At 55.4% G+C, this 22,085-nt stretch overlaps 2 protein-coding genes across 2 annotated transcripts in view; one reads left to right on the top strand and one right to left on the bottom strand.

The window, feature by feature from the left end:
* Positions 1-8,438, top strand: part of SLC15A3 (solute carrier family 15 (oligopeptide transporter), member 3) — a 15,951-nt gene extending 7,513 nt beyond the window's left edge. Inside the window, exons 4-8 of the mRNA XM_008592988.1 lie at positions 1,189-1,299; positions 2,057-2,225; positions 3,916-4,071; positions 7,630-7,785; positions 8,145-8,438. Coding sequence (XP_008591210.1) covers positions 1,189-1,299; positions 2,057-2,225; positions 3,916-4,071; positions 7,630-7,785; positions 8,145-8,299 — 747 coding nt within the window. The 3' untranslated portion in view covers positions 8,300-8,438. The remainder of the gene's footprint in view (positions 1-1,188; positions 1,300-2,056; positions 2,226-3,915; positions 4,072-7,629; positions 7,786-8,144) is intronic.
* Positions 8,363-22,057, bottom strand: TMEM132A (transmembrane protein 132A). The gene is made up of 11 exons (XM_008592989.1): positions 21,958-22,057; positions 19,205-19,419; positions 18,758-18,976; positions 17,671-18,002; positions 16,100-16,249; positions 14,593-14,788; positions 12,941-13,084; positions 11,610-11,812; positions 10,660-10,939; positions 10,093-10,284; positions 8,363-9,664 (listed from the first exon to the last, which is right to left on the bottom strand). The coding sequence occupies exons 1-11, from the start codon at positions 22,055-22,057 to the stop codon at positions 8,630-8,632; spliced, it is 3,066 nt and encodes a 1,021-aa protein (XP_008591211.1). The 3' UTR covers positions 8,363-8,629.
* Positions 22,058-22,085: the final 28 nt, after the last annotated feature.

The raw sequence follows: 22,085 nt of genomic DNA, 5'->3' as shown, positions 1-22,085 counted from the left end.
GGCCCGGTGGCGCACTGCTATAGTGCGCCACTTGGGAAGTGTGGTGGCGCTCCCGCCGAGGGTTCGGATCCCACATACAGACCGGCCGCTCACTGGCTGAGCGAGGGGCGGGAGCAACACCGAGGGTTGTGATCCCGTGGCCGGTCCCGGTCCGGTACGGGCGCGACACTGAGGGTTGCAATCCGTTGCTGGACACGAAAAAAGAGACAAAACCCCCCCCCCAAAAAGTGGTTCCCATGTTCCATCCCAGACTACTGAATCAGAATTGCTGGGGTAAGTCTCTAGTTTAATAAACCTTGCAGATGATACTGATAACTCAGGTTTGAGAACTACTGCCATCATACCACTTCCCACAGGGAAGGTGAGTGTACGTGTGGATGTGTGTGTGTGTTGGAAGAGGGTGGGCAGCTGCCTACCCCAGTGCCTAACCCCCAGGCCATAGGTCATTGCCTCCTGTGCCCCCCTTTTAGGAACATGGGTTGGAGCTGCCAGCCTGCTACTTTGGGGTGGCACAGAGTGTGTCCATGGTGAGACAGGGACATGAGGGGGTGTGTCTATGGCTGGTTCTCAGTCATACCAGTCAGAATCCTGACATCCTTCCATACTGGTTGGTAAATGGCTGCTGCCCTCCCCTGCCCCAGCCCCTCCTGTGGGAGTCTCCTGGACCCCCCTCCACTGTACAATAACTAAAGGAGCAATGCAGGTAGGACATGGGGCCCTGGGCCCTGCTCCTACGGCTGTGTCTGGAGCCACTCTGGTGCCAGTGCCTATGCAGTTCCTGTGTCAACCTGTGGGACTCAGCTTGGCTTCAGTGTCAGATGAGAACTCCCCATGGGAACAGCCATGTCATTATCTTCCCCGTTTCAACAAACATTTATCCACGCTTACTCTGTGCTGGGGCCTGGAGACACAGATGTGAGTCAGACTAGCTGTGCCTGGGCTCTGGGATAAGGCTGCACACACTGCTCACAGCCTGGGAGGAGAGGGAAGGAAGCATCCAGCACGCCTGGCTTCTAAGGAGGAAGGAGGATGGGAGGGTCACTTTCCCTCTGAGGCTGGGAGAGGGGACAGCTGCCCAGCTGCCCTAAGCTACTGCTGAGGAATGTCCACCTGGGAGCTGGGAGCCTCCTGGGGCTGGAGGGGAGGTGGCCAGCTCTGTTCTGGCCTCACCTCTGTCTCTCTTGGCAGATGCAGTCCACATACGTCCTGCAAGGTCTTCACCTCCAAATCCCGAACATTTTTCCAGACAATGCTGCCAACAACTCCATGGCTCTGGGAGCCCAGGGCAGCGGCTACAAGGTGAGAGACAGAGCACGTGTTCAGCACCCAGTTCAGGCCAGGCTGGGGTTTCCTCTGAGCAGAGGAGGAAATGAAGCTGCCTTCACTCTCCTCTCTCCCAGTGCAGGGTGACCTTAGGACACAGGAAAAGCACTTGGAAGGGGGCCGGGCTGGGGGGTGGTGAACTTGTGCCACAGCCCAGGCATCCTGCCAGCTGCTCGCAAGAATTCACGCCAGCTTCATCCCCCTACACTGCTGCTCTGAACAAGCCTCACTACCCGATTTACACCAGTTTATACCCTCAGATCGAGCACACTCATGTGCCTAGTCCACTCCACCTTGTTCCCTCTTTCTTTAGGACCCTTGGGTACCTAGATCTCTGCCTTTTACCAGAATTTTACAAACCAGTTTTTGGCATTTCAGAGACTCATAAATCAAAGATCTTCAGAGCTGGCAGCTAAATGACATGTTTGGCACTACAGTCCCTTTCCTTGCCCATGGCAGACATTACTAATCAATCACAACATTTCCTCATGCTGAGCCCATGAATGTTCCAAGCATCCACTACCAGTTGATAGAAGTTAGACTACAAGAGTAACCTATTTGCCATCTCTGATTGAATCCTACCCCCTAGTTAAGAGCTGAGGGGTGAGAGTTCCAGAGAGAGGAAGGGGCTGGCCCTGGGTCATTCAGGGACGGCATGGAGTCCAGGTCTCCTGGCTCCAGCCAGAGCTCCTTCCACTCTGCTAGCCTGCCTTTCTTGGCCCCTCCTGCCCAGATCCCAGAAGCCTGGCTCCTCCTGGCCAACGTGGTGGTGGTGCTGATCCTGGTCCCTCTGAAGGACCACTTGATCGACCCTTTACTGCTGCAGTGCAAGCTGCTTCCCTCGGCTCTGCAGAAGATGGCTCTGGGGATGTTCTTTGGTTTTACCTCTGTCATTGTGGCAGGTGTGTGGAGGCGTGTGGAGTAGGGGACCGGACTTTGTCTGTCTGGGAGAGGGGGGAGGCTGGCTCCACTATGGGCTGATGCTGAAGCCATGGCCTGGGCCAAGTACACCCCGTATTGTTGGGTGTCACCTTGATGCTTCCCAGAAGGGTGTGAGCTAAAAGAGGCCCTCCTAATCAAATCCACTCTCCCTTCATTTTGACAGGTGAGGAAACTCAGAGAGAACAGATAGTGTCTCAGTGGGATGTAAGCCCCTTGAAGGCAGGGATTCTTTTCTTTTTATTAATTCTCTTCCTTCCTCCATTGCAAAAGGATTTGGAGCCATTTGTTTAAAAAGAGGGGGTGGGGGTGGGGGGACAAAGGCAGGCTCAGCTAAAGAAGACATTCTTGCTGTTGTGTAAACCTGAGCACTTTTCACTTAGTAACTTTATGATCCTGACGTTACTTAGGGTCCCTGAGACGCATCTTTAAAAGGGGGTTAGTAATCATTCAATTCTTGCTGTTGTGTAAACCTGAGCACTTTTCACTTAGTAACTTTGTGATCCTGACGTTACTTAGGGTCCCTGAGACGCATCTTTAAAAGGGGGTTAGTAATCATTCAGACCCTGAGCAGGGCTGGGCTCTGCCCTTATGGAACATAGTCTCATGGGGGGTGTTGTGAAGGTTAAAGGAGATGAAGCCTGTAAAGCACCCAGTAAAGGGCCTGGATCACAAGTAGGAGCTGGAGAAATTCAAGCTCAATAAACAGTATTGTGTTGAAAGTATTAGGGTCCCTGAGACGCATCTTTAAAAGGGGGTTAGTAATCATTCAGACCCTGAGCAGGGCTGGGCTCTGCCCTTATGGAACATAGTCTCATGGGGGGTGTTGTGAAGGTTAAAGGAGATGAAGCCTGTAAAGCACCCAGTAAAGGGCCTGGATCACAAGTAGGAGCTGGAGAAATTCAAGCTCAATAAACAGTATTGTGTTGAAAGTATAAAAACCAAACCAGATTCTTTTTCAGCTCTGCACTTTGATGCATTTTGCCCTATTTCACCCTCATGGTGATCCTGGGAATTTTATTCCTGCTTCTTGCATAACAGAACTAGGTTTCAGAGAGGTTAAATGATTTGTCCAAGGTCACACAGCTAGCCAGAGGTAGGGCCAGGATTGGCACCCAAGTCCATGACCAGTGTTCATTCCACTAGAGTACCACTATCACCTAAGCAGCAAAGGAGAAGGAGACAGAAAAACTTGAAAACCAGGTTAGAAACACTCAGCAATTTTTGATGTTGAAGTAGAGAAATCATGATATCATGGGAAGTAGGCCAGCTTTGAAATCAAACATACTGGGGTTCAAATCTAGCCCTGACTACTTATTAGCTGTGTGGCTCTGGGCTGGTTGCTTAGCGTGAGTTTCATTTTCTGCATTTGCAGGAATGCATACATAGTGCTTAGCACATAACAAGCTCTCAATTAATGAGAGCTGTTACTGAGTGCAAAACCTAGCTCTGAGTTTTCTAGAAGGCAACGCAAAAAGGGAGACATTGGAACTCAAATCTTGACTCCCTCCCCCCAGGCCTGTATTCTGGTCCTTACTTGCTACCCAGTCAGTCATTGGCTACTTAATGAGTACCCACCACACACCAAGATCTGTTGTGGGCTAAGGTGCCTGAGGTAGGCCTGGCTTTAACCTCCCTCTGCTCTGCCACCAGGAGTCCTGGAGATGGAGCGCTTACGCTACGTCCATAACAAGACAATACCCCAGCAGATCGGGGAGGACAAGTACTATGCAGCCCCACTGTCCATCTGGTGGCAGATCCCTCAGTATCTGCTCATTGGGATCAGCGAGATTTTTGCCAGCATCCCAGGTGCCTGGATCACCTCCCCGGCTCTTGTGCCAGTGATGGGCTCTGCCTGGGGGTGCCTCCAAGTCAGGGGGCCGGCCTCCAGGGTTCATATGCAGGAAGGCAGTGTTTTCTGAGTGGGGGTGCATTCTTCCAATGGAGATTTACTAGCACCGGGTTTGTGCTAGCCGCTGCCATAGGCACTTGGGATTTGGAGGTGAATCAGGCACTTCCCACACCAACTTTGCACACATTCCCCCGGTGCCATGTTTCCATCCTCTGTGTCTTTGCAGTTGCTAGAGCTGTAAGGCTGGAGCAGGCTCTTCAGTCAGCAAAGGAGTAGGATCTTAACTCAGCTGTGGGCCCAGGGCTCGGCTGGGGTGGGACATAAGATAAAAGTGGCTCCACGAGCTCACTCAGTGGTGGGGGAGATAGCCATGCAACAGTAAACCCAGTGGAGTGCCGTGGAAGTGGCTGTGGAGTGAGGTGGGGGCCCTTGTCCAGGTGGGGAGGGGTCAGTGAGCTGGCCTTCAGGGGAGGCAGAATTCACCAGGGAGGAGGAAGGACCTTACAGCATAAGCAGAGACCCAAGCCTTGTGGGGGTGAGGGGAAGAGGGGGTTAGAGGGCTGGAAAGGCACGGTTGGGTGTGTGGAGGTCACACAGGGCCTTGTGGGCTGAGCCTGGATCTTGGGATTTCTCCTGAGGACAACGGCACCTCCCCCACCACGGGGTTAGGCAGGGAAAGGACCCCATCAGAGGTGTTTTAGACACACCCATTGGCTGGGTGAGGAGGATGGAGGCAGGGGAGTTTAGGAGGCATTTGTAGGGGCCGGGCAGGAAGTGACCAGGGTTTGGCTCAGGGCAGAGGGGACAGAAAGGAGGGCACACCTTTAGAAGAGATTTCGGAAGTTGGCTCAAAATGACTTGGTGGTGATGTCGAAGGTGGGCAGAGAGGGCAGGGGAAAGAGACGGTGAAGATGGTGCTGGCTCAGAAGTGCTGTCACTGAAATGGGAAACCCAGCAGGAATCAAAATGACTTGGTGGTGATGTCGAAGGTGGGCAGAGAGGGCAGGGGAGAGAGACGGTGAAGATGGTGCTGGCTCAGAAGTGCTGTCACTGAAATGGGAAACCCAGCAGGAAGGGGAAGCGGAGACAGAGCTCTTGGGGCAAAGTGTGGAGCGCCGGGTGGAGCTGTTNATTCTTGCTGTTGTGTAAACCTGAGCACTTTTCACTTAGTAACTTTGTGATCCTGACGTTACTTAGGGTCCCTGAGACGCATCTTTAAAAGGGGGTTAGTAATCATTCAGACCCTGAGCAGGGCTGGGCTCTGCCCTTATGGAACATAGTCTCATGGGGGGTGTTGTGAAGGTTAAAGGAGATGAAGCCTGTAAAGCACCCAGTAAAGGGCCTGGATCACAAGTAGGAGCTGGAGAAATTCAAGCTCAATAAACAGTATTGTGTTGAAAGTATAAAAACCAAACCAGATTCTTTTTCAGCTCTGCACTTTGATGCATTTTGCCCTATTTCACCCTCATGGTGATCCTGGGAATTTTATTCCTGCTTCTTGCATAACAGAACTGGGTTTCAGAGAGGTTAAATGATTTGTCCAAGGTCACACAGCTAGCCAGAGGTAGGGCCAGGATTGGCACCCAAGTCCATGACCAGTGTTCATTCCACTAGAGTACCACTATCACCTAAGCAGCAAAGGAGAAGGAGACAGAAAAACTTGAAAACCAGGTTAGAAACACTCAGCAATTTTTGATGTTGAAGTAGAGAAATCATGATATCATGGGAAGTAGGCCAGCTTTGAAATCAAACATACTGGGGTTCAAATCTAGCCCTGACTACTTATTAGCTGTGTGGCTCTGGGCTGGTTGCTTAGCGTGAGTTTCATTTTCTGCATTTGCAGGAATGCATACATAGTGCTTAGCACATAACAAGCTCTCAATTAATGAGAGCTGTTACTGAGTGCAAAACCTAGCTCTGAGTTTTCTAGAAGGCAACGCAAAAAGGGAGACATTGGAACTCAAATCTTGACTCCCTCCCCCCAGGCCTGTATTCTGGTCCTTACTTGCTACCCAGTCAGTCATTGGCTACTTAATGAGTACCCACCACACACCAAGATCTGTTGTGGGCTAAGGTGCCTGAGGTAGGCCTGGCTTTAACCTCCCTCTGCTCTGCCACCAGGAGTCCTGGAGATGGAGCGCTTACGCTACGTCCATAACAAGACAATACCCCAGCAGATCGGGGAGGACAAGTACTATGCAGCCCCACTGTCCATCTGGTGGCAGATCCCTCAGTATCTGCTCATTGGGATCAGCGAGATTTTTGCCAGCATCCCAGGTGCCTGGATCACCTCCCCGGCTCTTGTGCCAGTGATGGGCTCTGCCTGGGGGTGCCTCCAAGTCAGGGGGCCGGCCTCCAGGGTTCATATGCAGGAAGGCAGTGTTTTCTGAGTGGGGGTGCATTCTTCCAATGGAGATTTACTAGCACCGGGTTTGTGCTAGCCGCTGCCATAGGCACTTGGGATTTGGAGGTGAATCAGGCACTTCCCACACCAACTTTGCACACATTCCCCCGGTGCCATGTTTCCATCCTCTGTGTCTTTGCAGTTGCTAGAGCTGTAAGGCTGGAGCAGGCTCTTCAGTCAGCAAAGGAGTAGGATCTTAACTCAGCTGTGGGCCCAGGGCTCGGCTGGGGTGGGACATAAGATAAAAGTGGCTCCACGAGCTCACTCAGTGGTGGGGGAGATAGCCATGCAACAGTAAACCCAGTGGAGTGCCGTGGAAGTGGCTGTGGAGTGAGGTGGGGGCCCTTGTCCAGGTGGGGAGGGGTCAGTGAGCTGGCCTTCAGGGGAGGCAGAATTCACCAGGGAGGAGGAAGGACCTTACAGCATAAGCAGAGACCCAAGCCTTGTGGGGGTGAGGGGAAGAGGGGGTTAGAGGGCTGGAAAGGCACGGTGGGGTGTGTGGAGGTCACACAGGGCCTTGTGGGCTGAGCCTGGATCTTGGGATTTCTCCTGAGGACAACGGCACCTCCCCCACCACGGGGTTAGGCAGGGAAAGGACCCCATCAGAGGTGTTTTAGACACACCCATTGGCTGGGTGAGGAGGATGGAGGCAGGGGAGTTTAGGAGGCATTTGTAGGGGCCGGGCAGGAAGTGACCAGGGTTTGGCTCAGGGCAGAGGGGACAGAAAGGAGGGCACACCTTTAGAAGAGATTTCGGAAGTTGGCTCAAAATGACTTGGTGGTGATGTCGAAGGTGGGCAGAGAGGGCAGGGGAAAGAGACGGTGAAGATGGTGCTGGCTCAGAAGTGCTGTCACTGAAATGGGAAACCCAGCAGGAAGGGGAAGCGGAGACAGAGCTCTTGGGGCAAAGTGTGGAGCGCCGGGTGGAGCTGTTCAGACTGGAGAGGATGCGCAGGGCAGAGGGGAAGGCGCTTTAGGTGCTGTCAGAGCCACTGAGTGGACAGTCACCCTGGGCAAGTCTGGACAGAGGCTTGGTGGGGCAGGGTGGGGGTCTGCGCCTGTCCTCTGCTCTTCCACCAGCCCCTGCGGTCCTCCCCTCTCCCTCTCCGCAGGCCTGGAGTTTGCCTACTCAGAGGCCCCGCGCTCCATGCAGGGCGCCATCATGGGCATCTTCTTCTGCTTGTCCGGGGTGGGCTCGCTGCTGGGGTCCAGCCTAGTGGCTCTGCTATCCTTGCCTGGGGGCTGGCTGAACTGCCCTGAGGACTTCGGTGAGTGTGGGGGGCCTCCCCAGGAGTGGGACATGGGTGGAGGGAGGCTTGGAAGGAAGCAGTGAACTCAGTGGACCTCCTAGGCTCCGTCCTGCTTCTAGAACTCTGCCATTCTGGCTGAAGGGTCACCTTTCTTGTGGTATTTGTGTCTCAAGCCCCCGAATGACTATCTAGCTAAAGGGGAACTGTAGACACCCCCATCCCCCAGGAGACACTCGGGAGCCAGAGGCTAGAGGGATACCCACTCAGTGTCTTCAGTGCCCACCACTGCCCAAGTTGCCTCAGCTGCCAGTCCTAGGGCTGGGGTGCAAGACAGGGGAGCCCTGCCCTGATCCAAACGCCACCCCTCCTTTCCCCAGGGAACATTAACAACTGCCGGATGGACCTGTACTTCTTCCTGCTGGCCGGCATTCAGGCCGTCACAGCCCTCCTGTTTATCTGGATTGCTGGCCGCTATGAGAGGGCAGCTCAGGGCCCAGCCTCCCAAAGCTGTTCCAGCAGGGATAGGGGCTGAACGCACCGCCACCCCCACCCCCACGCCTCTCTCCGCTGGACACGGACAGCAGCAGTCCCAGCCATGGTTTCCTTCTCAGTTTATTCTGTACCCAACAAGAGAATGAAATGGTTCCCATAAATAAGGGGCATAAGCTGTTCCTCACGACCATGGTCCCAAGGGGCAGGGCAAAGGGGGCCTGGGTGGGAGTCCTTGAGGGGGACCAGGCAAGGGACTTGGAAACAAGCACCAGAGGAGGAGCAGTAGGGACAGGCCAGAGGCTCGCTGGGACCTCCACCTGCTGCCCAGGCTGGTGGCCCACGACACTGGGCCAGGCAGGCTGGGGAGGGGTCAGGAGCTACCCCGGATCCTCTCCATGTAATTACGAAGCTCCTCGGGGTCCTTCAGCCCCATGTCCTCACACACCCAGCGGATGTCCTCCTCACCCGCCACCAGGATGGACTGCACAGCAGGGGCCCCTGCAGGCTCCTCAGGCAGCTGGGCTGGAGGGGCTGGTGCAAATGTCACAAACTCCACGCGCTTCCGCCGCCCCCCAGCTTCCTTTCGGGCCAGGGTGCTCGAGGAGCTGGTGGTGCCCCCAGGAGAGACAGGGACAAGGGTCGGGGCCTCCCCTCCTCCCCCACTCTCACAGGGGCAGCCTCCCTCCCCCTTGGGCGGGCCAGGGGGCCGCCGGTCCAGCTGGCGGCTCAGTTCCTCCTGGTCAGTGCCCAGCCAGACCCAGTTGTGGGGCTGGGGGGAGGTGGGGTTGGTGGCGCTGTCGGGAGGCTCTTTGCGCTGGTAGCGCAGCACGAAGATCACACCATTGACCAGGAAGATGAGGATGGCCAGACAGAAGATGCCCAGCAGGGCGTACATGCCCAGCTCTAGGTCGGTGACACGCTGAGGGGCGGGGACCATCTCCTCCTCTTCTTCCTCCTCCCTGGCTTCCACCTCCTCCTTCCTGGCCTCCTCTGTCCGCTCAAACTTGCCCCTCACACCCATGCCATCCCCCACACTGCCCACTGCCTGCCGTTCACCACCCATACTGGCCTCTGTGGCTGGTGGGCTCTGGGCAGGGCTAGATGGGAGAGCACGGGCAAGGGTGGGAGCAGGGGGCAGCCCAAGCCAGGCAGTGCCAGAGGCCAGGGGCACACGGTGGCGGCCCCGGCGGCAGGGCTCAGGCGGATGCAGAGTCACATGCAGGGGCAGCCCCTCGGCACCCACCCCACTCACCACCACCCTGAACTGGGCACCCTGCTCCTCAGCTGGCAGGACGGCACTAGGCTCCTCGGCTGAAATGGACAGTCCCAGGTCATGGTGGTCGTAGAGCTCGGCAGGGGCCAGGGTGTGGTCAGAAAAGGACAGCCATAGGGAGAGGGCCACCTCCTGTGGGGCACATGGACACAGGCAGAGACACGCGAGGGCACGCACGCATGCACACAGAGACCACTCCCACAGAGACAGGCCACATGGAGGAGAAACCAGAGAGAAAACAGAGACACAGGCAGATGGACACAACACAGGGAGAGAGGGGATGTGTGTCAATCACCTGTCTGCCACTCAGTCCCAGGGTCTGAGTCATTGGGAGGGTCCTCAGAGCCATCTAATCAACCTCCCACTGCTACGCTGCAGCCAGCCACTGCTTGATCACTTCCAGCCGCAGAGAGCTCACTACCTCACAGGGAAGTCAGTCCTCATTCTGAAAACCCTAAGGGAAGGGGTCGAGGTGCCAGGGCCCCCTTTCTCCCATCCCCCACTGCCATCAGCCCCCATCTGGAGGTGTTGACCTCACCCCCCTGACCCCCAGCTGTCACCTGCTTTGGGGCAGGAGGGGCTGACTGTGCCCAGCATGTGGCTGTGACCTCCCCAGGGTGGGCAGTGCCCCGGCTCAGGGCCAGTGAGATGCCCATCACTGGCTGCACCTGGAGCTCCAGCACCGAGACCTTGTCGTCCGTCACAGCCAGCGCCTGCTCCCCCAGAATGGAGTCAGACAGCGGGGAGCGCACCTGAGGGCAGGAAGGAGCTGGAGGTGGGGGCCTCCAACAGACAGCCCCCACCTGAAGGAATCTGGCTTCTGCTCACAGCATCCTCACAAGCTACTCTCCTCTCGCCCTTTGCATCCCAGCTACATGCCCTGGACATACCCGGACCCCAATCCCACACCTAGAGAACAGTTCCCTCCTCTCTCCAGCCCTGGCCCACACATACCCATACCCCAGTGCTTTATACACAGACGACTTCCCCGTGACACGGCCACCTCATCCTCACCCAATCCCCAGTCCCACTGTGTTCATACCAAGACTGCACCCTACCCAGGTATACCCGGGGCCCTCCTACACCCTTCCCGGGGGTTCTGCTCTCCAGTATTCTGGCTGGCTCACCTCGATGGAGGTGACACCAGGCTCCCGGCCCACCAGGATGCGGCCACCCTCCAGCGAGGCTACGCGGGGGTCCTGCACTCGGGCGTGCGGCGCCACGAGATGGGACACATCCAGCAGCCAGTTGGGGCCGAGCAGGTGGGTGAGGCGGCGGCCACCATCCAGCGGGTGGGCTGCAAAGGAGACGAGGAAGCGCACGGCGGCACGCTGGTACTGTAGGCGGCAGCCGCGGGCGCGCCGCTCGGCCTCTTCCACCACTGCCACCGCCTCCGGCTCCACCGCCCTGCGGGGAGGGGCAGCCAGGGATGGGCTTCAGCGCGGGCCCTGCCCCTGGCCTGCCAAGGCCTACACACTGGAGACCCCCGGCCCCTAATGGGAGCATGCCCCTGCCCATCAAGAGGTTCCCAGCCCAGTTCTCAACTGCTGCGTGTGCCCTTCTACCTGCCTCTTACTCCCAAATGGAACACTGTGGACACCTTCTCCTATGGGGGGACCTAAAGGGCGCTCACTCTCTGGAGCCACGTCACACTTGGTCCCCCCTCAGAGTGTATTCCACATTTACTGAGCTCTGTGCCATCTTAGGCTTTGAGGATACAGCAGAGAACAGAATAGACAAAGCCCCTCCCTGCCTTCCAGGGGCTTGCATTCCCTGGGGAGGAGTGCAGAAGGGGTGGACAGACAGCAAGCAAAATTAATCAGTACATTACACAGAAGATTAGGAAGTCAGGGTACCAGAGAGCAGTGAGCAAGGGAGGAGCAGAGGGAGCGTGGAGGTTGGCCGTCTCAAGGCAGTCAGAGGTTGCATGGGCAGGGATAGGGGATGGACAGACGGAACTGCAGGCAACTGGCAGTTTTTCAGCCCCCAGCTCGGGCCCACGGCTGTGTCCCCTGTGCTCTCTCAGTCTCAGGGTGACTTCACCAAGGCCTGCCAGCTTCCCCAGGCCTCCACTCACCCTTCAGCTGGGCCGGGGACCCGCCAGCCGCGGACCTGCTCAAGGGTGGTGTCGGTCAGCTCAATGCGTAGAGGCAGCATCGGGGCCCACACGGTCAGCCGCAGCGAGGCCCGCAGTCGGCGCCACCAGAAGTCCACCCGCACTCCCTGAGCGCCCCGGCTCTCCTTGCCAGCCACGAACACAGCATCACAGGCCTCAGACACCTGTGGGAAGGCAGAGTGCAGGGGGTGGGCTAAGCCAGGAAGGACCAATGTGGGCCAGAGAGGTAGTCCTGACCCCAGGCCATAGGAGGACGACAGCTGAAATTCAGTTCTGTATTCACTGTAATGCATGGTATGGCGGGCTTGTTGGTTAGGCCACCATCCTCAGATCAAGAAGATTTCATCATGCATCCAAGATCCAGTCCCCTGGAGAAACTGGGCCACTCCTTCAGTTTACCTGGGATTCAGCTGGGGAAAGTGGCTATTCACATACGTTACAATCTTCCTCCTGGCAGAGCAGGGGTTTGAACCCACCATGTTGGTTCCTTATTAAAGCTGGCCTCTGACATTGGTGCTGGAGCCACCTGGCAACCAGCTGCAGCTAGGCAGGGGACAAGGCAGACCTACCTGCCCAAGAGTGCTCAGGTTGGAACCACATACACATGGCCAAGGGCTGCCCCAAGTCAGGAAAGACGCCTTCTCCATGCAAGTGGCTGGATTTGTGTAAATGTAGGCTCTGTGCTTCCCCTCTGAGAACTTCAAAATGGAGAGAACACTGCTCTGCACCTCCCTGCTTCTTTTTTGTTTCCCTCACAGGTCATTACAAGGCTCCAATAATAATAATTACTATTTTTGTCATTATATTACTATTACAACAGCAGTAACTGCCATTGTTTCAGCTTCTCCTATCTGCCAGATACTGTCTTAGGTGCTTTTAATTCTTATAACAACTTAAAGATATATTCCCATTTTAAAGTTTAGGAAACGGAGGTTCAGAGAGGTTAAGAGACTTGCCCATGATCACACAGCTAGTTGATAACAAAGACGGTTTCAAACTAAAATCTTCTGATCCCAAAGTACATGCTCTTGGCTGTACCAGCTGAGCTCTTTGTCCACACAATCATGATCGTGAAGGTACCTAAGATGGGGGCTGTTGGAATTACAAAGCTCCCACCTGACTCCGGAGAGAGGTGATTGGAACAAGAGAAGTTGAAGCTGTGGTTCACCCCATGAGGTTTCTGGTCTCAAGAAGCTGTTCTCCAGGGGCCCAAATGGTGAGGGAGGAAACTGTGTGTGCACGACTGTGCGCATGCAAATGATACTCACATGAGGTGCGCACCTGTCACTCACCTGCAGAACCTGTGTGTTGGCTGACTCACAGCCAATGTGCTCTGTCACCTCCACCAGTGCTCCCCCGCCATCCACAGTGACAAGGCGCACAGGCACACGCCGGGGCACTCCAGTCAGTGGTGCCGTGTTCACCAGCTCCTCAGCCTGGGGGTGCAGGAGAAGCTGAGCCCCAAGCGCCTCAGCTCACAGGGCTCCTGGGACTTGGCCCGCAGCCTGGCCGGGCAAAGACAGAAGCCCCCTTACCTTGGCTAGTGGGACAAGGGCTCTTATGTCCCGCTCTGACACCAGGATTTCCCACACCATTTTGTCCTTCTCCGCTTCGGGGGCCTGGCCTGGGTACTCCAGCTGCCATGTGACAGGGCGAGTGACTGCCACGCTCCCACCAGTGCCATTCTCCACCATGAAGTCCACCCACAGGAATTCGGACAGTTCAAGGGGGCTGATGGTCAGAAGAAAGAGGAACTGAGTACTTGTGAGTGCCAGGCACTGTGCTAGGCACTTCCTGCACTCGTGATTATCCCCATTTTACTCATGAAAAACTGAGGTTCAGACGTTATGCAACTCATCTGAGATCACATAGCAAAAAGTGGCAGGGCTGGGATCTAAACCCAAGCATCCTGTCCCCTGAGTCCAAACTCTTATCCACGCTCTTGTCTCTTAACAAGACCCACACAGCCACTGAACTGCCTCCCTAAATGCTTGCTGGCTCCCTTGCCTTCCTGGGCCCCTCCACTTGGACCTCTGCTTTCCACAGCCATTGGGGTGGCATAAAGCACCTGATGTCAATTCCCACCAAGAAGGCAGATTCACTCCCAAGTTGCAGAGCCGGACACTTGACCCTCTGAATAACCCTCAGAGCTTCCTTTGATCAGGCACCTATGTGCCAGGAACTATTCTGGGTGCCTGATTTGCAAGATCTTATTTTATTTTCACAAACTCTAAAGGATGCATTACTATCTCTATTTTACAAGTAAGGAAACTGAGGCTGGGGTGGGGAGATATTAACTGACTTGCCCAAGGGTATCCATCTGAAAAGTGTCAGACCCAGGATTCAGATAGGGGCTGCAAAGTCCGTGGCCATGACTTGGGTGCACGGCATGAATAAGAAGAGTTCATAAATGTTAGGAACTGCAGCTGGGCTTTTGCTTTTGGAATATTAATACTCTAGAGAAAGGCCCATCCCCTTACTGGCCAGCCACACACAAAAAGGGAGGGCCAATTTGATGGGGGCAGGAGGTGAGGGGCAGATAGTGGCTGTGAGGGCTGGAACTGGGTGGTGAGGATAGGTTGGCATCACCTGGAGTAAGACTCACAGACAGTTGCTGTATCTGGCATGTGGCTGGATCTGGATAAATAATGGCTGAATGAATGATATACCTGCTTTGCACTGCTTCCTTGAAAGAGTTTGTTCTTGTGCCTGCTCACATGGGGATATGGAGGCAGCATGGCAGCCCNACCTCCACCAGTGCTCCCCCGCCATCCACAGTGACAAGGCGCACAGGCACACGCCGGGGCACTCCAGTCAGTGGTGCCGTGTTCACCAGCTCCTCAGCCTGGGGGTGCAGGAGAAGCTGAGCCCCAAGCGCCTCAGCTCACAGGGCTCCTGGGACTTGGCCCGCAGCCTGGCCGGGCAAAGACAGAAGCCCCCTTACCTTGGCTAGTGGGACAAGGGCTCTTATGTCCCGCTCTGACACCAGGATTTCCCACACCATTTTGTCCTTCTCCGCTTCGGGGGCCTGGCCTGGGTACTCCAGCTGCCATGTGACAGGGCGAGTGACTGCCACGCTCCCACCAGTGCCATTCTCCACCATGAAGTCCACCCACAGGAATTCGGACAGTTCAAGGGGGCTGATGGTCAGAAGGAAGAGGAACTGAGTACTTGTGAGTGCCAGGCACTGTGCTAGGCACTTCCTGCACTCGTGATTATCCCCATTTTACTCATGAAAAACTGAGGTTCAGACGTTATGCAACTCATCTGAGATCACATAGCAAAAAGTGGCAGGGCTGGGATCTAAACCCAAGCATCCTGTCCCCTGAGTCCAAACTCTTATCCACGCTCTTGTCTCTTAACAAGACCCACACAGCCACTGAACTGCCTCCCTAAATGCTTGCTGGCTCCCTTGCCTTCCTGGGCCCCTCCACTTGGACCTCTGCTTTCCACAGCCATTGGGGTGGCATAAAGCACCTGATGTCAATTCCCACCAAGAAGGCAGATTCACTCCCAAGTTGCAGAGCCGGACACTTGACCCTCTGAATAACCCTCAGAGCTTCCTTTGATCAGGCACCTATGTGCCAGGAACTATTCTGGGTGCCTGATTTGCAAGATCTTATTTTATTTTCACAAACTCTAAAGGATGCATTACTATCTCTATTTTACAAGTAAGGAAACTGAGGCTGGGGTGGGGAGATATTAACTGACTTGCCCAAGGGTATCCATCTGAAAAGTGTCAGACCCAGGATTCAGATAGGGGCTGCAAAGTCCGTGGCCACCTATGTGCCAGGAACTATTCTGGGTGCCTGATTTGCAAGATCTTATTTTATTTTCACAAACCCTAAAGGATGCATTACTATCCCTATTTTACAAGTAAGGAAACTGAGGCTGGGGTGGGGAGATGTTAACTGACTTGCCCAAGGGTATCCATCTGAAAAGTGTCAGACCCAGGATTCAGATAGGGGCTGCAAAGTCCGTGGCCGTGACTTGGGTGCACGGCATGAATAAGAAGAGTTCATAAATGTTAGGAACTGCAGCTGGGCTTTTGCTTTTGGAATATTAATACTCTAGAGAAAGGCCCATCCCCTTACCGGCCAGCCACACACAAAAAGGGAGGGCCAATTTGATGGGGGCAGGAGGTGAGGGGCAGATAGTGGCTGTGAGGGCTGGAACTGGGTGGTGAGGATAGGTTGGCATCACCTGGAGTAAGACTCACAGACAGTTGCTGTATCTGGCATGTGGCTGGATCTGGATAAATAATGGCTGAATGAATGATATACCTGCTTTGCACTGCTTCCTTGAAAGAGTTTGTTCTTGTGCCTGCTCACATGGGGATATGGAGGCAGCATGGCAGCCCTCTTCCCTTGGGTCCCCAAATCTGCCCACTAGGACTCTAGGACCAGCCGTCCTTCCTCTGCCTCCTTTACAGGAGGAAGGAGACCGCCCACCTGGAGTCTGGCCCTGTGGGCCCAACACGCTGGCAGGTGATGAGGGTGGTGTGGTGTTTGGAGCCCTTGAAGCGGTCCAGCTTGGCAGTCCAGAGGGTGGGGTGGGCTGGGCGGGCCACTGTCACATGCAGCCCCTTCTTCACCTTGATCCTGGGGGAAAGGTTACATGTCCAGTTTATTAAGGTGGGTGCTGAACTGTGGAATGAATCCAAGGGGGAAGATAAGGGGCCAAGGACATCAGCCTCCTGCCTGGCCTCCTCAGCTCCAGTCGGAATCCTCTCCTGGCTATCCTCCAACCCAGAAGGACCCCACTTCAACAAAGGTCATACCATCCAGCTCTCCCCCACCCAAAGACCACTTATGACTCCCCACTGCTCAGAAGGTCAAGTCTGAGCCTGGCACTCAAGGCACTCCAGGGTCTGGTCCAACCTGCCTTGGGCTTTGACATCTTTCCCTGCACTCTCTGCTTCTCCAGACCAAAACTTCTTCCTCACATAGACAATGCACATTCACGACACTAAGCCTTTGCTCAGGCTGTGCCTTCCAACCTGCCTGCCCTTCCTTTATCTGCTGTTTTGTTAAGCCTCCAACAACTCAAATACCATTTCCTTTAGAAAGCTCTTCCAGTGGCAGGATGAATTTCCCCTTACCCCACCCCCTGACCCAAGCCCCGGTGGCACTTCACACCCTCACCAGAGCACACCCACCCACCTGCTTTCTAATCCAGTTCATGCCCATCCAGCTCCCTTTCCTAGCACCAAGGGCCCCTTTGTGCCAGATGGGGACTGGGCCTTGCTTTCCTTTGTATCTCTAGGGTGGAGACACAGGGCCTGGCATATTGTAAGTGTCCAGCAAAGATCTGTTTAGTGAGTATGTGAATGAGCACAGGAGGACATGAGACAGGGAGGCACACAGGGATGGGGCACACAAAAACCCACACATGGGAGAGGCCAGCCACACCCTGCAAATCCTTCGGTAGGATTGGGTGAGTGGGTGGGGCTGCTTTGGGGGAACTTCCTGCAGAAAAGGACATAAAGAATGAGGGTGGGCTGGCAGGTTAGCTCAGTTAGTTAGAATGTGGTGTTACAACACCAGTCAATGGTTCAGATCCCCGTACTAGTCAGCAGCCAAAAAAAGAGACTTGCTGAGAGGGTAGCAGGCAGGGAGAACATGCAGATGAGTGTGACTGGGTAAATATCCCTCTCTGGGGCACTAGAGCAATAGCCCACCCCTAGACACCACATTTTCCAGTTTCCAAGTCCTTTCCTGTTTCCCTTGCCTGGAGCCTTGCAGTTGCCCTGTAAAGTGGAAAATGTCACCCCACTAGACAAAGGAGTCTCAGTGAGGTGCTAGGGAGAGGGGAGGCTTCCTACTCTGACTCCAAATTCAGGGCTGTGTCCATTGTGGAGTCCTGCCAGGGCAATCACAGCTCTTTGCCTGGAGGGGGTTGGTTGACCCATGTTTTGCAGAGGTCAAGGATTCCAGCAAGGACCCAAAGAGGAATAGGTACCTGCCTAATCTTTCTGCAGAGGTTCCCATCCCCCACCTATCCCCAGGGGCCCAGTACTCACCGCAGGGTCAGGAGATTGGCTGTGAAGTTGTGCCGAAGCAGAAGAGTGGCACTGAAGATCTGGCCGGGCCTCACTGGCACATCAGGCACCCGCAGAGTCACCACCTCATCCAGAGGTACCTCCTGGTACTGCGGGGGGTCTGCTGAGCGCAGCTCCACACCACCAACTGGGAGGGCTTGTTCCCCAGGGCCTTCCTCCCCACTGGAGCCACAGCCCTCAGGACCCTCGGCTGAGGGCTCCAGAGTGTAGGCTAGCTCGGCCCGTGTGGTAGAGCCCTGGGAGAACCAGTGTGGGGGGAACTCCAGCTCCACCACACAGGCACCCAGGGGTGGCTGCGAAGACACAATGGCCATGGTTGGCACAGGTTGGGGGTGGGGGGTACTCCCAGCAACCATGGCAGGAAACCCAAAGATGGAGGGGTCCATAAAAGGCAAGATCAGCGTGGGCCGGAGAGGCATGCATCTTAGGTGACACAGTGAACTAGCGACATGGCTGGGCTTGAAACCAGATTTGTCTCAGAACACATCTGCAGGCCACTCCTTTGCCTTTGGGAATATTCTCATTATAAAGCGAGCCAATCCCAGTGCCTCACCCTAACAACATCTCAGGACCGCCTTGACTAGAACTCAGGCTTCTTCTCAGAACTCTAAAGCCTGAGAAATACTTCTCTCCAATGGATTCCTATATAGACTCCAAAAGAGCGGAAATTGCAATTACAAAAGTAACTGTTTTTACAATTATAGAAGTAACAATAATGCAAACACTTGCTGAGTGACTGCTATAAGTTATTCTTGTGTTCATCTCATTTATTCCTTACTCCAACTCTGTATGAGGAAGGAATTGTTATGAGCTCATTTTACAGATGAGGAAACTGAGTCTCAGAGAGACTAAGTTATTGCCCCAAATTACACACAATAGATTGAACTCCTTAAGGGGCCTTAAATAACCCTTTAACAGGACTGAAAGCTAGTGAAGCAGGAATGGGATCAGGTGGTTTGTGGCTCCCAAACTTCCCAGGAGAGGTGAGCCCTTTCCAGTCCACCCTGGGACTACCCCCTGGCTGGCACAGCGGGACCAGCCCACTCACCTGGAAGCGGCAGGCTCGCTGAGCAGTGCCTGCAGGGTGTGTGGCATGCAGCCAGGCGCAGGGCAGGCTGCCAGGCCCTGGCGGCCAATCCTGCCCTTTGAGGTGGAAAAGGACGCGGGCGTGGGGCTCCGCTGGAGTCACAGCTGCTTCCACTGAAACAGCCCGCACATCCCAGGGGACTGGCCGTTGGTGGGGCTCAGTGACCCGAGGAGGGACCACCTGCAGAGAGAATGAGGAGGCTCAACAAAGCATGAGCTGGTGGGGAAGCAAGATCTGGGAAGAGGAGATGCCAGGTTCCAGTCCTAGCCTAGCAGGAGAGGGCTTCAGCTTCTTCCTATGGAAAATGGGGACCACGGGTGGGACTGGGGAAGACCCTTGAGCCACACACAGCTGACCTCAGACTCTGAGTCCTGTGAAGCCTGGGAGTCCCTGGTGTCCCCTCCTTACCTGCTGAGTGGCAAAAGGTGGGTAGGAGGCCCGGAGAAGTGGCTGGGCCCTGGGCCAGGGCTGCAGAAGCAAAAAAGTCTCAGATCGGGAGCCCAGAGAGGAGTTGGCAGGTGGGTAGCGGCCCACTTGCTGCACACGGAAGTGCTCAGGAGCATCCAGGAGCTCCAGGGCTGCCGGCAGGTAGACAGGGTCCAGGGAGTCCTGATCACAGCTCACTGAAGAGGAATAAGGGGTAGAGACAGTGACAGCTCCAAATCTGGCTGGGGCTGAACTGAGCTCCATCCTGGGACCCAGTGGTGGTGCGGAGTGGAGGGAGAAAAGGGCTGTTAATGTCCCATCCCCCAGGATGTGGGGGGAATCTCCCTGTTTCACAGATGAGGTAACTGAGGCTCAAAGAGCCTCACACAGGTAGCATGTAACACAGCCAGAATTCGAATCTGAGACCAGGACTGGATACCAGCCTCTGAGCCATTCCTTCTTCTGCCTTCCACAGACCTTGACCACCTTCTCTCCAGCACTGCCTTCTCAATATCTCCTTCTCCCCCATTCCTTCCCTCTCCCTACCTACCTGCCTCTGACACCAAGGCATTTCTGGGTGTTACTCTCCCCAGACAGGGCCCATATGGTAAAAGATGGTGATGAGGTGAGCTTTTAGAAGCAGAGACCTTTCTTTGCCCCTGGGTCCTTGGCCAGACTTGGCTGTGCATCCACCCTCCCACCCCACCATCATTGCCATGGCAACTCACACCATCTTTCCAAGCCTGCTCCCTTCTTCCCTGTCCAAGTTTGGTATTGGAGGGCAAGAGTGAGATGGGAGGGGGCTGCTGAAGATGTCTTGGAAGGCACTGGTGTGTCCTAGGGGTGGGGTGGGAACCATGAGCCTGAGGAGATAGTCCAAATATCCAATCTTCAGAAGGACAGAAGACCACTAAGGCCATAAGGATTTATACTATTAGCCCTAATAAAAATAATTAACATTTTTGAAAACTTAACTTTATGAAGATACTATCATAAACATCGTACATGTATTAACTCTTTCAATTTTTGTAATAACTCTGTGTGGGTCAGGTACTATTACTATTAATCGCATTTTGTTGACAGAGCAAATGAGGCGGAGAGGTTAAAGTGGTCCCCCACCTGGAGAGTAGTAGAGCTGGGAGTCAAGCCCAGGCGTTAACCACTAGACACCCTACCTCCCCATCCCCCACCTCTGTCTCCACCCTCCAGTGCCACAGTGTGCCCCTCAGGTGGTGCCTCTCTCTTCCTTCAGGGCCAAAAGTGAATGTTGCCTCCTTCTCCAGGAAGCCCTCCTTGGTTATTAGCCTCCCAGCAGTCTCCTCCGCCTTCTGCAACCCCGGCTGCCTCCTCTGAATTCGCTGTCTATCAACCAGAAGCCTTGTCTTACTCATCCTGGAATTCCCCCAAGCTGGGAAGCACTCCCTGGAGAGGGCTTTGTGGGAGCCTGGAGACCTGAATTTAAGTCCTAGCTCTGCCTTAATGACACTTGGGTCAGTCATAACATTTTGAGCCTCAGGAGCATTTAGCGACACTGTGGACAGGGGAGGGCTTTGTAAACTGTGGAGCACTGTCTGAAGGAGGGATTATCACTGCTGCATAATAGATGTGACAAGGCTTTCCTCCTCTCTCTTTGTGAGGGGTTATTAGGGCTCCCACCAGGTCCCTTGGGGTGGGGGCAGGTGGCTGAAAGCAGCTTCAGAGCCAGCTCCCACTCAGCCCCAGAGCTGGACTGGGGTGGAGGACTTGGTTTCAATATCCTCCCTGGCCGTCCCCACCAAGCCGCCTGTGTCTGAGACGATCCCCCAGCTAACAGGTGAGTGACTACCGCTCCCTTGTATCCTGGAGGTAGCCCCTGACCTCAATCCTCCTTCTCCACCGCCTCCATAATTACGAGATGCTCTGTAGCCTGACTCCCACGGACTCCCATCACCCAGAGCACAGGCTTTGGGTGGGAGGAAGGAGTGAGTGACTACCGCTCCCTTGTATCCTGGAGGTAGCCCCTGACCTCAATCCTCCTTCTCCACTGCCTCCATAATTACGAGATGCTCTGTAGCCTGACTCCCACGGACTCCCATCACCCAGAGCACAGGCTTTGGGTGGGAGGAAGGAAGATGGAGAATGCTTCATTATCTCCCATGGCATCATTCACCTGCAGCCACAGCCCAGCTCCCCATTCCGACCCTCACCCTGAGGTACAGGAGAGCTGCTGCCCATTCCCCCAGTGATAAAACCCCCACAAGGGCTCAGGGAGGCGAGGATGGGGCCATCCCTGGAGACTTCAAGGTCAGAGAGCTCCTTGGGGCAAGGGGCTGCCTATCTCACAGGTCTCAGGCAAAGGGTCTGCTTTCCATCCCGTGGGGGGTGGAGGCTAGGAGCCACGAGAGAGCAGCTCTGTACAGCGGTGGGGACGCTGGTGCGCCCGGGACAGGGGCAGCCGGGTTAGATGCCTCAACTGGAGGGGACAGTGCTCGGAGAAGGTGTGGGGACGGGGGGTGGATGACAGACAGGCTGGTCCTGGGTCAGGAAGGAGTTGCAGGCGTGCGCAGGGAGAAGCAAGCAACAGGAGAGAACGACTGGGGGCAGGTTCCCGGGGATAAGACCTCTCCAGCCCTCAGGGCACGCGGCGGGGCGACCCCGCTCCGGGTTTAGCCGGAGAACCCGAAGGGTCCCAGCTCCCGGGCATCGCTCGCGCCCGGCCTCGGCCCGGGCCCAGCCGCCCCTCCCCTCCCGCTGACCTCTCACGACGTCCAGGACGAGGGCCACCAGGACGCAGAGCCAGGCGCCGGGGGGCCCCCGGGGGGCCGCTGCAGCTCGCCCCGCCGTCCGGGCGCACATCCTTCCCAGGGAAGGCGGGGACTGAGCG

The sequence above is a fragment of the Galeopterus variegatus genome, unplaced genomic scaffold, assembly GCF_000696425.1.
Source record: "Galeopterus variegatus unplaced genomic scaffold, G_variegatus-3.0.2 Scaffold8572, whole genome shotgun sequence".
NCBI lineage: Eukaryota > Metazoa > Chordata > Mammalia > Dermoptera > Cynocephalidae > Galeopterus > Galeopterus variegatus.
Note: the sequence above shows the minus strand (reverse complement) of the source record. Positions and strands in the feature narration are given on the sequence as shown.